The sequence below is a fragment of the Ranitomeya variabilis genome, chromosome 2 (assembly GCF_051348905.1).
Source record: "Ranitomeya variabilis isolate aRanVar5 chromosome 2, aRanVar5.hap1, whole genome shotgun sequence".
NCBI lineage: Eukaryota > Metazoa > Chordata > Amphibia > Anura > Dendrobatidae > Ranitomeya > Ranitomeya variabilis.
In genome coordinates, this window is record NC_135233.1 from 883091362 (window position 1) to 883109221 (window position 17860).

At 44.0% G+C, this 17860-nt stretch overlaps 1 protein-coding gene across 2 annotated transcripts in view; it reads right to left on the bottom strand.

Moving 5' to 3' along the window:
• ACAP2 (ArfGAP with coiled-coil, ankyrin repeat and PH domains 2) overlaps positions 1-17860 on the bottom strand; it is a 136145-nt gene that overhangs the window by 89457 nt on the left and 28828 nt on the right. For both annotated transcript variants that reach the window (XM_077290367.1, XM_077290366.1), the window contains exons 2-5: positions 11502-11559; positions 8198-8317; positions 3825-3878; positions 196-254 (exon numbers count right to left, since the gene is read on the bottom strand). In XM_077290367.1, the coding sequence (XP_077146482.1) occupies positions 196-254; positions 3825-3878; positions 8198-8317; positions 11502-11559 (291 nt within the window). The remainder of the gene's footprint in view (positions 1-195; positions 255-3824; positions 3879-8197; positions 8318-11501; positions 11560-17860) is intronic.

Consider the following 17860-nt stretch of genomic DNA (forward strand, 5'->3'; position numbering starts at 1 on the left):
ACATTGCTAGAAAATGATCAGATTTTTGCCAACTTGTAACAGGCATGTTCTCACTTTAATAATGGTTTGGAACCTCTGCACAATAATTCTACCCTCGCTTCTTTACACACACATACATATTATCTTCTTTTGACAGCGTACAATGTATCACTGTAGGGAAAAAACATAGATGAAATGTAAAATGCAACAACTTACTCTTTCACAAATGTCTGGAGCTGTGTTTTGATTGATCTTTGGGCTTGGTCAAAAAGGATCTGAAATAACCATAACAAACAACTGTTGCTCTGAAGCGATATAGGAAAAGAGCAGGTGATCTGTTTAGAGGGGCTGTTCGGTCAGCTACACTTGATTTAAAAAAAAAAAAGCCCACACATGTAGAATGCCATAAAATAAAGTAGTAATACGTAGTAGTAGTGTAACATCACGGTCACGGCCAGTGATTGGGTGCAGGGGTCACATGATGGTTTATGGCACAAAGTGAATGGAAAAAGCCATACTAACATGGGAAAGCAATGCATCAGAACGCGGCCTCATAAAAAAAGAATTCTAAGTGGCAAATAAGAGACGCACTTTTTAAATCACATTATTTTGTACTTCCTAGACACTGATAATCACATTAATATGGGTCTTCTTTGTTCTGTCAATGAGCCACTAAAATAGTATACTAATGTTTAAAAAATAATCACAATAAAAAAGACAAATAGAGTAACCAAATACGTATTAGGGCAGAGACAGACTGCCGTATTTCTCCTGCGAGAATCACATCATAAACATCGTACTGGCTGTCGGCTCTCCTGACCCGAGCTTGACAGCTGCATAGAAATCCATCATACTGTCTTTCTCAGGTCAGGAGAGGTGCTGGGCCAGTCCGTGCAGTGCGATCCGATTCTTGCACAAGAAATGTGGCAGTCTGTCTCTGCTCTTAGTGGTAAATACTTACATAAGTAATATTATAGTAGCTTGTACTATTGGGTAAGTGACATTAAACAACTTGCCTTCCCTCGGTCTAGTGCTGTCACTCCGCCTGTACTGATACTGACGGCATGAGCCGCTGAGCTCAGTGCTTGGCCAAAGTAGTGACGATATGGAGTCCCTGCTGCAGCCAATCAAAGCTCACGGAGGCAGCACTGGTCTCAGGGAGGCAGCACCGGTCTCAGGGAGGCAGCACCGGTCTCAGGGAGGCAGCACCGGTCTCAGGGAGGCAGCATCAGGGAGGCAGCACCGGTCTCAGGGAGGCAGCACCGGTCTCAGGGAGGCAGCACCGGTCTCAGGGAGGCAGCACCGGTCTCAGGGAGGCTGCACCGGTCTCAGGGAGGCTGCACCGGTCTCAGGGAGGCTGCACCGGTCTCAGGGAGGCAGCACTGGTCTCAGGGAGCAAAGCAAAGCTCAGTTTGGTAGTTTATACTACATGAAGTCTATGGGATAAAACAGCTGAAAATGAGAAGCCTTTTCAGAACAAGATTCATCAAGTAGGAGTATACAAGCACAGTAAGTCTAACAGTTTCCTTCCCTCTGGTTCCAAGGACGATATCCTGTTTCCTCAGACATTATCTGCTCAGTCCAGGAATCAGGCCAGCAAACAATACTGAAATTCATCAATGACAGATCTCTGGCATACAGATCAGACAGTAGCAAGTAAAATTGGGGAAAAAGGGTCAAGCTGTTTAGAAAGGAAAAATGTATAGCAATTAGCATAAAAACTTGCATTTTTCCTAGACTTTTTACATAAAAGCTATAGATAAGGCTGGAGTCACATGTCCGGGTTAGACGATGAGTGAACACTGCACACAAAATTATTCAATTTGCAAATTAGTTTTTTCCAAAATTGACAAACGTTCTGCTGTTTGCAATAAATCAAGCAAGAGCAATTTATATATCTCAATACAGCTAATATAAGCAATTGGTTGCTCCAAATCCACCACAAAATCCCACTTTTAGTGACTACTGCAATCTCTGAACTATTCAACCCCTTCAAGACAAGTGCCTTTAGTATATAGATATAACCGGTGTACACAAACAATATACACTATAAGCACAGTGGGATCAGAGCCTTAAAGGGGTTGTGCTTTCAGGGAATGATTTCCCCCAGCTGCGACCACGCTGTACTCACCATCCCGAGAACCAGCGACCAGCATTGGCTGCAGTGCTAACATTGTGTCCGCCAGAGCTGCAACCAGTGAGCTAAATGGCGTAGCCAGACGGATCGCCCTTTCAGAGCCGCTGAGCTCATAGATTGGCTGCCGCACTGTCAGCGTCATGTCAGCATCGCAGTCAATGCCAGTGACCAAGACTGCAGCTGGACCTGGGGACAGTGAGTGCAGCATAGTTGGTTATTTTATAACAAACTGCAGCCAGGACAGAACATTGTCTGAAAGGGAACATTCCCCTTAATGATCATCCCTCGCTCTAATATAATGATCAAATTTTAGCTACAATTTACCACAAATATAAAAGCAAAATAATGCAAAATGGTAACCCCTTTTCCAACACAGGTTATGATATTATGTTGGGTATGGAGTGGAGTGGCCTAAGCCTGCTGCACACATTGGGTGCTGACTATTAGACACGACCAGAGTTTGCACCAATAACTGCCGTTCAAAACGTTAAATATTGCAGACAATGTTTGGAGTTCCAGGGAGAGAAAGAGAAAGAAAAAGAGAGAAAAAAAAGAGAGAGAGAAAGAGAAAAAAAGAGGGAGAGAAAAAAAGGAGGAAAAAAAAGAAAGAGAAAAGGGAAAAAGAAAAAGAGAGAAAAGAGAAGAGAGAAAAGAGAAGACAGAAAAAAAGAGAAAAAGAGAAAAGGAGAGAAAAAGAGAAGAATAGAAAAGGAAAAATAAAAAATAGAAAAAGAGAAAGAAAAAAGAGAAAGAAAGAAAAAAAGAGAAAGAAAAAGAGAAGAAAGAAAAAAGAGAAAAATAAAAAGAGAAAGAATTAGAGAAGAGAAAAAAAGAGAAAGAAAAAGAGAAATAGAAAAGAGAGAAAGAGAAAAAGAAAGAAAGAGAGAAAAAAGAAAGAGAGAGAAAGAAAGAGAGAGAATTTTCTAGATCCAAAGTTAAGGTCTCCATTGTTTTAAATGGGGTTCTAGTTCAAGTTTAGGTACAGTTTTGGTACCCGAACTGAACTTTGAACTAAGGTTCGGATCGGGTACTACAGCCCGAATTTCCATGGGTCTGCTGATCCCTAGTGCCAATGAGTTCCTCTTGTGGCCAAACTGCAGGGTCCCAATGGGCTGCCATTGCTACTGCAGCTGGCGGCCTATTAAAGTCCCCTATGAGTGTTAAAAAATAAACATAAGGCATGTCTCAATGCTATATCGTGGAGCACATACACATAAAAGCAAGGTTCAAGTGCCATGGATCCTTCTTGCCAGGTCTGTGGAGTCGGTGTCCATTTTGGTGGATCGACTCCTAAAATATACACATATGTAGAGCAGTACAATGCAGGAAGTGCTATAAATGTTCTGAAAATATGGGAAAGTTATGAAATGTCCTATAAATGTCTAATCTGTTCCTGATCTGAGGATCTGGGCTTTTAGTGGAGATGAATCTGTGCTGCACTTTATGCACATGCTCAGTAGTGACCAGTGCTGTGGAGTCAGAGTCAGGGAAACGAGAAGTTGTATGCTTGGCTTACCGCCTCCACAGCCCTGCTTCTTGCATTCAAAACTTAAAGAAGTAACGCTTAAAAAAAATAATAAATTACGATAGAAATGATTCCTTTCAACATGTAACTATATGATGAAATGCTTTAATAAGAAGGATTCATTTTCCCCATTTAAAACCTGAAAAAAAGAGTTAACGAACAACAAATAAAATCTTGACTTACATTATGATAATTGATCATCTCCTGCAGACTGTCTGAAAACTTTGTCAGGCTGCGCTGTTGAAGACAGTACACATAGTGAAACAAATATAAAGCCACGCTGACACAGACTGCCTCTATTTCATTACAGCCACTATTTACATATATGTGAAGGCATTTACATTATCACAGTAATATACCTAATATTTTACCTAAACCAGCAATCTTTGTACTTTGTTTCATTAGAAGGCAAAGGGATATAGAATAAAAATATTTAGACAACTTCTTTAATGCATATATGCTGTAGGTCTGCAGGCTGGGAACTAAATGTAAGATCCAGAGCAATTTTTTTATGTTTTAACTAAAATCAATAATATTATTTTTAGAAAAAAAAAACAACATAACCCCAAGCTGACAGATACAAATCTAAAAGTCATGCCAAGAAGTTGTACTAGATGCACACATACAGTATATGTTTGAAAGCTATTCAGAGCAAAATTCCTTTAAAGGGAACCTGTCACCCCCAGAATCGAAGGTGAGCGAAGCCCACCGGCATCAGGGGCTTATCTACAGCATTCTGGAACGCTGTAGATAAGCTCCGGATGTCTCCTGAAAGATGAGAAAAAGAGGTTATATTATACTCACCCAGGGGCGGTTCAGCTGCGGTCTGGGTCCGATGGGTGTCGCGGTCCGGGGCCTCCCATCTTCTTATGATGACGTCCTCTTCTTGTCTTCACGCTGCGGCTCCGGCGCAGGCGTACTTTATCTGCCCTGTTGAGAGCAGAGCAAAGTACTGCAGTGCGCAGGCGCCGGGAAAGGTCAGAGAGGCCCGGCGCCTGCGCACTGCAGTACTTTGCCCTCAACAGGGCAGACAAAGTATGCCTGTGCCAGAGCCGCAGCGTGAAGGCAAGCAGAGGACGTCATCCTATGAAGATGGGAGGCCCCGGACCGGACCACGACGCCCATCGGACCGCCCGCCCAGGTGAGTATAATCTAACTCTTTTTCTCATCTTTCAGGATACATTGGGGGCTTATCTACAGCATTCCAGAATGCTGTAGATAAGCGCCTGATGCCGGTGGGCTTAGCTCACCTTCGATTTTAGGGGTGACAGGTTCCCTTTAAATGAACAAAAATCAGGACAGCAGAAGGTTAGAAAATATCATTTCTGACTTGAAGAGATAAGTTGGCCAATTCTGGACTGACAGTTTTGGCTTCTCCACATACAGTCACGGCTGAAAGTGTTGGCACCCTTGAAATTGTTCCAGAAAATGAAGTATTTCTCCCAGAAAATTATTGCAATTATATGTTTTGTTAAATACATGTTTTTATTTATTTATAGAAAAAAAGGCAAATTGGATATGAATTTCACACAAAACCCCAAAAAAGGGCCGAACAAAATTGTTTATACCTTTCCAAAATTGTGGGTAAACAACTTTGAACGAGCATCATATGCATGAAACAAACTCCCCTGTGGCAAGTAATAGATGTGGGCAATATGAAAAATCACACCTGAAACCACATAAGAAGGGGAGAAGTTGACTCAATCTTTGCATTGTGTGTATCACACTAATCATGGAGAACAGAAAGAGGAGAGAATAGAACTGTTTGAGGACTTGGGAACCAAAATTGTTGAAAAATATCAAGAAACTCAAGGTTACAAGTCCATCTCCAGAGATCTTGAGGTTCTTTTGTCCATGATGCGCAACACAATCAAGAAGTTTACAACCCATGGAAAAGTAGCTAATCTACCTGGACATGGACGGCAGAGAAAAACTGATGAAAGGTTGCAATGCAGGAAAGTCTGGATGGTGGATAAGCAGTGCCAATAAAGTTCCAAAGAAATTCAAACTGTCCTGCAGGCTCAGGGTGCCTCAGTGTCAATGCGAACTATCCGCCAATATTTTAATAAAATGAAACGCTATGGAAAGACACCCAGAAAGACCCCACTACTGACACAGACATAAAAACGCTAGACTGCAGTTTGCCAAAATGTCAACGAGTAAGCCAAAATCCTTCTGGGACAGCGTCTTGTGGACAAATGAAACCAAGATAGAACTTTTTGGTAAAGCTCATCATTCTACAGTTTACTCAAAATGGAATGAGGCCTGCAAAAAAAGAAGACATTACCTACAGTCAAATACAGTGGCCTTGACTGTGTGCAATAAATCATGAAATCTGAAGATTACCAAAGGATTTTAGGTCGCAACGTAATGTCCAGTGCCAGAAAGCTGGGTTTGTGTCCTAAGTCATGGGTCTTCCAGCAGGACAATGACCCCAAACATACTTCAAGAAGCACCCAGAAATGGATGTAAACGAAGAGCTGGAGAGTTCTCAAGTGGCCAGCAATGAGTCTGAATTGACAATCTATTGAAGACCCCTGGGCAGCTCTTAAAATTGATGTTGGGAGAAGGCACCCTTCAAATATGAGAGACCTGGAGCAGTTTGTAAAAGAAGAGTAGTCCAAAATTTTAGTTGAAAAGTGTAAGAAGCTTGTTGATGGTTATAGGAAGAGATTGACTGCAGGTATTTAATCCAAAGGTTGTGCAATCAAATATTAAGTTGAGGATGCCAACAATTTTGTCAGACCGATTTTTTCAGGTTGTGTGTGAAGTTATGTCCAATTTTCCTTTTTCTCAGTTTTTTTTGTGTTGTTCCAATACCCAAAAGGAAATAAACATGTGTATAACAAAACATGTGTAATTGCAATACATTTCTAGGAGAAATACTTTCTTTTCTGGAACAATTTTGAGGGTGCCTACATTTTAGATCATGACTGTACATGCCACAATGCCTTTGGGTATGTTCACACATTGCGTTTTTATGTGGTGTTTTTGCACAGCAATTTACTGTCCCAGTAAAGCAAATGAGAGCTCTAAAATCTTGTGCATATGTTGCTTATTTTTTTCCTTGCAGATTTAACAGTTTCTAATCTGTAGCATGTCAATACTTTCAGAGTTTTGCAGCAATTTTCTCTCACTTAAATGAATGGGAGGAAAAAAGCATCAAAAGCACATGCGCAGTGTTTTTTTATGCAGAAAGGTCTTTAAATACTTAACGTGTGCACATACCATAGTGGTTGCACATTCCATCTATATGACCCCAACCTCTCCTGATGTGCAAGTGCAACTTAGTCCCCAACCACACTAAAAGGAGGGGTAGCTGCTAGTGATGAGCGAACATGCTTGGGTGTTATCGGAGTATCTTGGGCATGCTGGAATAATATGCTTGAGTTCCCGCGGCTGCATGATTAGCGGCCATTAGACTGCCACAACACATGCGGGGACTGCCCGTTTGTTAGGCAAACCCTGCATGTGTTGCGGCTGTCTAGCAAACGAACCACAAGCAGCTGCAGGGACTTAAACATAATATTTGCGCACGCCCAAGATATGTCAGATAACACGTTATCCGAGCACATTCGCTCATCACTAGTAGCCGCACATGTGCCAAAGGTGGGACATTTGTGGCATATTGTGGGTAACTCCTTTAACCACTTACCGACTGCCATAGATGGATGTTGCAAGTCGGCAGCGCGTGTATGGAGGGAGCTCACATGATGAACTTGCCCCATAACCAGGTCATGGCTGTGTTTTACAGCCAGGACCTTCCTCCAAGAATTACAGGTGGTGCAAAGCATCAACTGTGATTGTTAACCCTTTTGAATGCCGCTATCAATCAACACCAAGCCGGCACGGGGGCGCTTCATTCTCTGTGTAAATCGGTGCGCTCGTGATGTGATTGCGAGTCGCCGATGAGTTACTATAACAGCAGTGGATCTGTTGAAGACCTCCATGCTTGTCATTATGGATCTCGCTTGAAACCCTGCCTGTGGCTGGGCTTGGAAGTCCACTGTGATTTTCACTATATGCAGCAATTCTATGGCATCATTATGTCTATCTGGACAGAAAAATAAAAAGAAAAGATATGGCTCTGGAAAGAAGGGGAGGAAAAAATGAACATGCAAAATTTGGCCACATCCTGAATGGGTTAAAGGAGTTTTATTGTAAAAGTGTTCATACACATTAGATCAATGTGGGCAGAATCCACTGAATTTAGCAGGACTGGACAACCAGCGAATATGTATGGGGTGTTTTCATGGCAGATGCCATATTCAATATTCTTTTATGTTCATCAAAAATATGCCACCATTTGATGTGTGTCAGTGGCTTACTCCCCTCTCCATCTTGTTCCCATGTAAATGTTTAAGTAGGGTCAGAATGAAGAATTTTCAAGCCATCAGCTATCTGCGGTGTATGACGAGCCAGAGAAAACAAATACCTTGTATGACAATAAGCCTCTGTCCTCGTTATCCACACACACAGCACAGACCACCTCTATCTGCACAGTGTGTGAAGGACACCGGGCTATGTAACCTCTCTTAGGAGCAGATGCTGCTTACTTCAATCACTTCATCCTTGCTAGAAAATTGGGCCAGGTCCCGGATTCCATTCATAAATTGTTTGTTGGCAGCACAAAAAGCTTTTCCCGTATCGATCATTCCAATGCAGAGCTTCACCAGCTGGAGGAAGAGAGCACAATGTTTATCAGGGCAGATAACAGACTCTGCTCAGTCATCAGTTATGTTCGGCTTCTCGAAAACTGGAAAACTCATTTTGAGCAATGAGTGTGATTGGGTGTTGGCTCTGAGACGCATAGCGAGCAGCCAACATCTGCTATCTCCAGTGATGACCAATCAGGAAATTAAAGAGAACAGTTAAGGTACTGTCACATTAAGCGACGCTGCAGCGATAGCGACAACGATGCCGATCGCTGCAGCGTCGCTGTTTGGTCGCTGGAGAGCTGTCACACAGACCGCTCTCCAGCGACCAACGATGCCGAGGTCCCCGGGTAACCAGGGTAAACATCGGGTTGCTAAGCGCAGGGCCGCGCTTAGTAACCCGATGTTTACCCTGGTTACCAGCGTAAAAGTTAAAAAAACAAACAGCACATACTCACCAGCGCGTCCCCCAGCCTCTGCTTCCTGACACTGACTGAGCTCCGGCCCTAACAGCACAGCGGTGACGTCACCGCTGTGCTTTCACTTTCAGTTTAGGGCCGGCGCTCAGTCAGTGTCAGGAAGCAGACGCTGGGGGACGCGCTGGTGAGTATGTGCTGTTTGTTTTTTTAACTTTTACGCTGGTAACCAGGGTAAACATCGGGTTACTAAGCGCGGCCCTGCGCTTAGTAACCCGATGTTTACCCTGGTTACCAGTGTAAAATATCGCTGGTATCCTTGCTTTTGCTGTCAAACACGGCGATACACGGCGACCTAGCGACCAAATAAAGTGCAGACCTTCTAGCAGCGACCAGCAATTTCACAGCGGGATCCAGATCGCTGCTGCGTGTCAAATACAGCGATATCGCTATCCAGGTCGCTGCAACGTCACGGATCGCTGGCGATATCGCCTAGTGTGACGGTACCTTTAGCATACAAAGTCTCAGTCATACTATGTCCTCCTTATCAATCAGGACTAGATATAATTATATGTATTTTATTAAGAAATTCAAATTGGTCACAAAGTGAGAATATTCTCACATATTGTTTGCTTGCACTGGAAACCATAGCAGAGGCAAATAAGGCCTAAAGCCACATGCACACATTCAATATTTGGTCAGTATTTTACCTCAGTATTTGTAAGCCAAAACCAGGAGTAGGTGATAAACACAGAAGTGGTGACGTATTTCTATTATACTTTTCCTCTATTTGTTCCACTCCTGGTTTTAGCTTACAAATACTGATGTAAAAAACTGACCAAATACTCAACGTATGAACGTGGCCTAAGAGTATTTTTTTCTTGTAAGTTCAGTCTGCTTTCTTCTTTCCCTAGTTTCGGGGTTTCTATTGTCAGCCAACTACACTATCAGGAGTCTAATTAAGGGTTTGCCCCCTAGGACACAGCCCCTTTATAATGAACCCAGGGGAAAAAAAAAAAAAAAAAAGGATACTCGACTTCCGGACTGGTGCTACTCCTCCATACTCAGTGCTGCATATCCAGTGTCAGTCTCTTGACATTAATATAGAGCAGGAATAACAAAAGCACTGCAGCCCATCAACAGCTGCTGATCGGCTAAAGCGTTCTCATGTCTTCCCAGCTGAAAGAAAGCGCATTACTGAGTATGGAGGAGAGTTGTCGGCCCGGCTGGTGATCATTGGGAGGGTTCCGCCTCGTTGGGTCCTTTACTAAGGGGTTATGCAGTAGGGGTTGCCATCTTAATGGCAGTCAATTATATTGAGAAGCATCCTTGCCCATCTTCCTCAGTGTGCAGACACGTTGGAATAAAAATGTCTCTTCAGAGTGGTTACACAAACTCACAGCAAATGTTTGAGTCCACACACTCTCTGAGTAGAGTTGGGCAAAACTCAGGGCTGTAGTTGAGGTCGTCATTTGATCACTTCTGTCCTTTCCTCTAAAGGTACCGTCACATTAAGCGACGCTGCAGCGATAGCGACAACGATGCCGATCGCTGCAGCGTCGCTGTTTGATCGCTGGAGAGCTGTCATACAGACCGCTCTCCAGCGACCAACGATGCCGAGGTCCCCGGGTAACCAGGGTAAACATCGGGTTGCTAAGCGCAGGGCCGCGCTTAGTAACCCGATGTTTACCCTGGTTACCAGCGTAAAAGTAAAAAAAACAAACAGTACATACTTACATGCGTCCCCCAGCGTCTGCTTCCTGACACTGACTGAGCTCCGGCCCTAACAAGCACAGCGGTGACATCACCGCTGGTGCTTTCACTTTCACTTTAGGGCCGGCGCTCAGTAAGGCTACGTTCACATTAGCGTTAAGCTAATGTGCGTCGGGTTTGCGTCGGCGACGCAGCGGCGACGCATGCGTCATGCGCCCCCTATACTTAACATGGGGGACGCATGCGGTTTTTATTGTTGCGTTGTGCCACACATGCGTCTTTTTTGCCGCAAGCGTCGGACCAAGAAAACACAACAAGTTGCATTTTTCTTGCGTCCGATTTTCGGCAAAAACCGACGCATGCGTCGCAAAACGCAGCGTTTTTGCGTGCGTTTTGCCGCGTTTTTGCGTGCGTTGTGCGTTGCGTCGCCGACGCAGCGGCGCACAACGCTAGTGTGAACGTAGCCTAAGTGTCAGGAAGCAGACGCTGGGGGACGCATGTAAGTATGTACTGTTTGTTTTTTTTACTTTTACGCTGGTAACCAGGGTAAACATCGGGTTACTAAGCGCGGCCCTGCGCTTAGTAACCCGATGTTTACCCTGGTTACCAGTGTAAAACATCGCTGGTATCGTTGCATTTGGTGTCAAACACAACGATACACAGCGATCGGACGACCAAATAAAGTTCTGGACTTTATTCAGCGACCAGCGATATCACAGCAGGATCCTGATCGCTGCTGCGTGTCAAACTAAACGATATCGCTAGCGAGGACGCTGCAACGTCACGGATCGCTAGCGATATCGTTTAGTGTGACGGTACCTTTAGCGATCCATGGAGGTTGCTTACCACACACCAAGTGATCAAAACTTCTGATATGTCGATAGGATAAATATTACGAAATACAAACACTTTAATAGAAATAAGAATGCCTGAAAAAAATGGGAGGTAACTGCATGAAAAGAAAGAATACTTCGAAAGTAGAAGTTGGATTGTATACAGAGGCAAAAAGCCATAACTGTTTTTCTTCATGTATGGAAATATGACGACACGTTCTAGTAAAATAAAGTCACATTTACCTTGTCAAGCTTCTGCTCAAGCTCAGATACGTCTCCTTCTACATCTTCTAGGGCGGCTCTGTGAGAATGAGATCAGATTTCATTAAAATTAGAACCAAGGACAACCTGGAAGGCATAGGTATAATAAGCGAGAGAACAGGACCGGCATTCTTCATCTGATAACCACTGGAAGAATCTCTTCTGCTTTGTTTCACCCACTGAAATACCTTCTAGATATATACTGTAAACGGCATCATTAAAAAATACATATAAACTTTCATTATATGCTTGATATGTAGCAGCTTTTCACACAGGGCAATTATGTGGCTGTGCTATATACTACGTGGGCTGTGTTATATACTACGTGGCTGCTATATACTACGTGGCTGTGCTATATACTATGTGGCTGTTATATACTACATGGCTGAGCTATATGCTACGTGGCTGTGCTAAAAACTACGTGGCTGTGCTAAAAACTACGTGGCTGTGCTATATACTATGTGGCTGTGCTATATACTATGTGGCTGTGCTATATACTACGTGGCTGTGCTATATACTACGTGGCTGTGCTATATACTACGTGGCTGTGCTATATACTACGTGGCTGTGCTATATACTACGTGGCTGTGCTATATATTACGTGGCTGTACTATAACCTGCACCCCGAACCACCGACATGCAGTGCCCCCAACCCCCGACATCCTGCGACCAATCAGCGACTGGCGCAGTCCGGCCGCGAATTGTCACGAGATTTGAACCAGGCTTCGCTGATTGTTCGCGGTCCGGCGCGACGAATCAGCAATATTGGTGCGGGATTTAAACACCGCTTCGGTGATTGATTGGTCGTGGCCGGCCGCGACCAATCAGCGACAGGTGCAGTCCGGCTGCGAATTGGCGCGGGACTTGAACCACACTTTGCTGATCGGCCAGCCGGGCGCGACCAATCAGCAATATCGGCGCGTAATTTAACCCCCACTCACAGCGTGTCGTACATACATACATACATACATATTCTAGAATACCCGATGAGTTAGAATCGGACCACCATCTAGTTATTAATAACCTTGTGGATGGGATTTAGAGTAAAGTCTTTGCTGACGACACCAAAATATGTAGGATACTAAAATCTGACATTGACATTACAATATTGCAAAACGATCTGAAAAAGATGACTGAATGGGCAAACACTTGGCAAATGAGATTTAATGTATTTAAATGTAAAGTAATGCACCTAGGACAGAGTAATCCTATTGCTGCATATACATTAAATGGGTATATACTCTGGACTACAGAACAGGAGAAGGACTTGAGTATTCTGGTTAAAAGCAGGCTGAGCAGCAGTACTCAATGTCAAGTAGCAGCCTCAAAAGCAAACAAGATTTTAGGATGTATAAAAAGAGATAAAATCCTGCGACCCCATTGTATTGTTACCTCTTTATGTGGGATTCAGTTTTGGGCTCCACATTTAAAAAGGACATTCAGAAATTAGAATCAGTTCAAAGACGGGCAACTAGATTATTACAAGAGATGGAAGGCCTCTCATATGATGAGAGGTTGGAAAAGTTGGGCTTGTTTAGCTTACAAAAAAAAGATGCCTCAGAGGGGATTTTATTTACATGTATAAATACATGTGTGATCAGTACAAAACACTGGCACATTACTTATTCCTTCCAAAGACCGTACGGAGCACTAGGGGGCACTCATTACGGGTGGAAGAAAGGAGATTACGGCATCTAAATAGGAAAGGGTTCTTTACAGTTACAGCAGTCAGACTGTGGAATGTCAACAAGATGTAGTGATGGCAGACACTACAACAGTTTTTAAAAAAGGGCTGGATGATTTCCTCAGTACTCATAACATTGAGGGTTAGAGATAATTTAGTGACAAACAACACAATTGTTGGAGAAAAATTGAACTTGGTGGACCTAGGTCTTTTTTCAACCTGTTTAGCTATGAAAATACATAAAAGCTACTAATATATTTGCAATTACAAAGATGCTATTTAGATATCAACTATGACGTCTGATCGTAGCTTGCACTGGACATAGAGTGCTTCCGTTATTAGTCCAGGATGTGAAGAGGATATACAACTCAAAGCAAGGTATACATAGACAATCAAGTCAATTGTAAAAAAGTATCAAAGGAAACAAAATGTCACATTCAAACCTCATATGTATACCAATATGGACAAAGTAATGGACAAATCGGAAATTATACACAAAAAAACAGAACAAAAAAGACCGAACTCATGCCCAAATAATCATATTAAATAATATTTATTTGTGAAAAAGTACACCATATGGTAGGGGGAAAATAAACCAAAAAAGGGGCGCTATACCAAGGAGACGGAGAAATATTTTTAACAGAGTCCTGAAGTGGCTACATAATAATGAAGTAGATCATAAGAATTAAATCAATAAATAAATGCATGCCACCAAAAAAGGAACTGAGATAAATAACTAAATAATTAAAATATACACACAAATATAAGAATGTGCAAAGGTATATGCAAGGATAAAATCTTGCAGATTAGAGTGCAGGTGCAACAACACTTAAACATAAAAATAGTGCAGCCTGAAGTGTGCTTTAAGGCTAAAGTGCATGTAGTAAATGCGGAGTACTGCAACAGGAGTGTATATATATAGGTATGCCAGAGTAAAGTGCAAATGTGCAGCCACCGTGAGCTAAGAGAATAGCACATGCAGGTATATGCTCAAAAGTACTAGTCAGTGTGATGATAGCTGCCAAGGATAAGTCCTATAATGTAATATAGTATAAATAATGACCAGAGCCAAAATTACCTGCAGTGCAACAGTCTCCTGGATGTGCCCGTCCCCGACGCGCGTTTCGACGTCAGCCTTCGTCAGGGGGTGGCATGCATTCATTTATTGATTTATTCTTATGATCTACTTCATTATTATGTAGCCACTTCAGGACTCTGTTAAAAATATTTCTCCGTCTCCTTGGTATAGCGCCCCTTTTTTTGTTTCTTTTGCCCCTACCATATGGTGTACTTTTTCACAAATAAATATTATTTAATATGATTATTTGGGCATGAGTTAGGTCTTTTTTGTTCTCTTTTTTCAGGATGTGAAGAGGGCAGGTTTTGTCTGGCTCATTGAAAAGCTAGTATTGCGCCCCTTGTCTGTCTTTGCATCAAATGTCACATAGAAGGGTACTGGCTTAGCTACTGAAACGAGCCAGCCCCCTTCACAAACAGCACTCATGACATACCAGCATATTAAACTCACACCTGTGTTAAGCGTATGACAAGAACTGAAGCAGATATAAGAGGATCTGGGCACCTTTGGAAATAAAAGTATATTAGTAAAAGCTAAATAATAGTACTCTGTGCTAGGAAATTGGAGCGCCCGCTAGGACCGTGGGATACTCAGGTGGGTTCGGAAGCCTTCCTTTTGCGCTGTGCTCTCTGTCCTTTGCTGCCTGAAGCTTTACACAAGTTCCTTTTAATGTCTCCTAACCCGTATGGTTGACAGCATGAGCCTTTCATAGGCACGGTCCTCTCACTGGCAGTCCCAGGCTCGTGACTTGCTATGGTGCCTCCAGGTGTCAGATGGGCCAGGAGACCTGTAGTCTCCTGCCCTCCGATTCTAGTTGCCGGGCCTTTAGTATCAGTGCAACCACGGACTCCGGTGTCCGGTTTCTTGTGCGCTTAATCCTGGGAAGAGCTCAGTTATAGGTCCATTCCCACTCTCTCTCCTCACACGCTTACTTTCCCTTCAGTGTCTCACACTGAACTCCCTAACCCCGCCTCCAGACCAGAACTCATAGGAAAGCTACCCTGAAAACCGGGTTTAGAGCTCCCCCTTCTGGTCTGGAGTTAGGAAGGTGTTGTATGTTTGTGCTACCTGCTAAGTGGATCCCTCATTACTTCCAGGAATGACATCATCACCCCCCCCCCCCCCCCGAGGAAGGCAATGCCATTGTGGCAACCGGACTCCTGGGGTGTCACAAAAGAACCATATGTTATTTTTTCAAGCAGCCAAGCCCATTACCATTTTCCAAAACCATATTTACTCTATTTTAATAAATAGACAATGTACGTGTGAGACAATGTACATGCAAAAACTACACTGCTCAAAAAAGTAAAGGGAACACTAAAATCCTAGATATCACTGAAATATTCTAGTTGTAGATGTTTACTAATAGTGTAATGTGTTGAGAACAATAAAACCTAAAAATGATCAATGTAAAACCCAACTAATATCCTACGGAGGTCTGGAGTTGGAATGATGCTCAAAATCAAAGTGGAAAATGAAGTTACAGGCTGATCCAACTTCAGTGTAAATGCCTCAAGACAAGGAAATGATGCTGGCCTCCACGTGCCTGTATGACCTCCCTACAATGCCTGGGCATGCTCCTGATGAGGCGGCAGATGGTCTCCTGAGGGATCTCCTCCCAGACCTGGAGTAAAGCATCCGCCAACTCCTGGACAGTCTTTGGTGCAATGTGACGTTGGTGGATGGTGCGAGACATGATGTTCCATATATGTTCAATAGGATTCCGGTCTGGGGAACGGGCGGGCCAGTCCATAGCTTCAATGCCTTCATCTTGCAGGAACTGCTGACACACTCCAGCCACATGAGGTCTGGCACTGTCCTGCATTAGGAGGAACCCAGTGCCAACCGCACCAGCATATGGTCTCACAAGGGGTCTGAGGATCTCATTTTGGTACCTTATGGCAGTCTGGATACCTCTGGCTAGCACATGGAGGGCTGTGCGGTCCTCCAAAAAAATGCCACCCCACACCATTACTGACTCACTGTCAAACAGGTCATGCTGAAGGATGTTGTAGGCAGCAGATCACTCTCCACGGCGTCTCCAGACTCTGTCACATGTGCTCAGTGTGAACCTGCTTTCATCTGTGAAGAGCACAGGGCGCCAGTGGCGAATTTGCCAATCCTGGTGTTCTATGGCAAATGCCAAGCATCCTGCACGGTGATGGGCTGTACGCACATCCCCAACCTGTGGACGTCGGGCACTGAGACCATCCTCATGGAGTCGGTTTCGAACCGTTTGTGCAGACACATTCCCATTTGTGGCCTGATGGAGGTCATTTTGCAGGGCTCTGGCAGTGCTCCTCCTTGCACAAAGGCGGAGGTAGCAGTCCTGCTGCTGGGTTGTTGCCCTCCTACGGCCCCCTCAACGTCTCCTGGTGTACTGGCCTGTCTCCTGATAGCGCCTCCAGCCTCTGGGCACTACGCTGACAGACACAGCAAACCTTCTTGCCACAGCTCGCATTGATGTGCCATTCTGGATGAGCTGCACTACCTGAGCCACTTGTGTGGGTTGTAGAGTCTGTCTCCTGCTGCCACAAGTGTGAAAGCACAACCAACATTCAAAAGTGACCAAAACATCAGCCAGAAAGCATTGGTACTGAGATGTGGTCTGTGGTCCCCACCTGCAGAACCACTCCTTTATTGAGGGTGTCTTGATAATTGCCAATAATTTCCATCTGTTGTCTATTCCATTTGCACAACAGCATGTGAAAGTGATTGTCAAACAGTGTTGCTTCCTAAGTGGACAGTTTGATTTCACAGAAGTTTGATTTACTTGGAGTTATATTCTGTTGTTTAAAGGTACCGTCACATTAAGCGACGCTGCAGCGATATAGACAACGATGCCGATCGCTGCAGCGTCGCTGTTTCGTCGTTGTGTGGTTGCTGGAGAGCTGTCACACAGACAGCTCTCCAGGGACCAACGATGCCGAGGTCCCCGGGTAACCAGGGTAAACATCGGGTTAGTAAGCGCAGGGCCGCGCTTAGTAACCCGATGTTTACCCTGGTTACCAGTGTAAATGTAAAAAAAAAACAAAAAAACACTACATACTTACATTCCGGTGTCTGTCGGGTCCCCCGGCGTCCGCTTCCCTGCACTGTGTAAGCGCCGGCCCTAAAGCAGAGCGGTGACGTCACTGCTGTGCTTTGCTTTACGGCCGGCACTGACACATTCAGTGCAGGAAGCTCTGAGCAGCAGCGCGGACGCCGGGGGACGTGACAGACATCAGAGGGTGAGTATGTAGTGTTTTTTTTTAACTTTTACAATGGTAACCAGGGTAAATATCGGGTTACTAAGCGCGGCCCTGCGCTTAGTAACCCGATATTTATCCTGGTTACCATTGTAAAACATTGCAGGCATCGTTGCTTTTGCTGTCAAACACAACGATACACGCCGATCTGACGACCAAATAGTTCTGGACTTCTAGCTCCGACCAACGATATCACAGCGGGATCCTGATCGCTGCTGCGTGTCAAACACAACGATATCGCTATCCAGGATGCTGCAACGTCACGGATCGCTATCGTTATCGTTGTTAAGTTGTTCAGTGTGAAGGTACCTTAAGTGTTCCCTTTATTTTT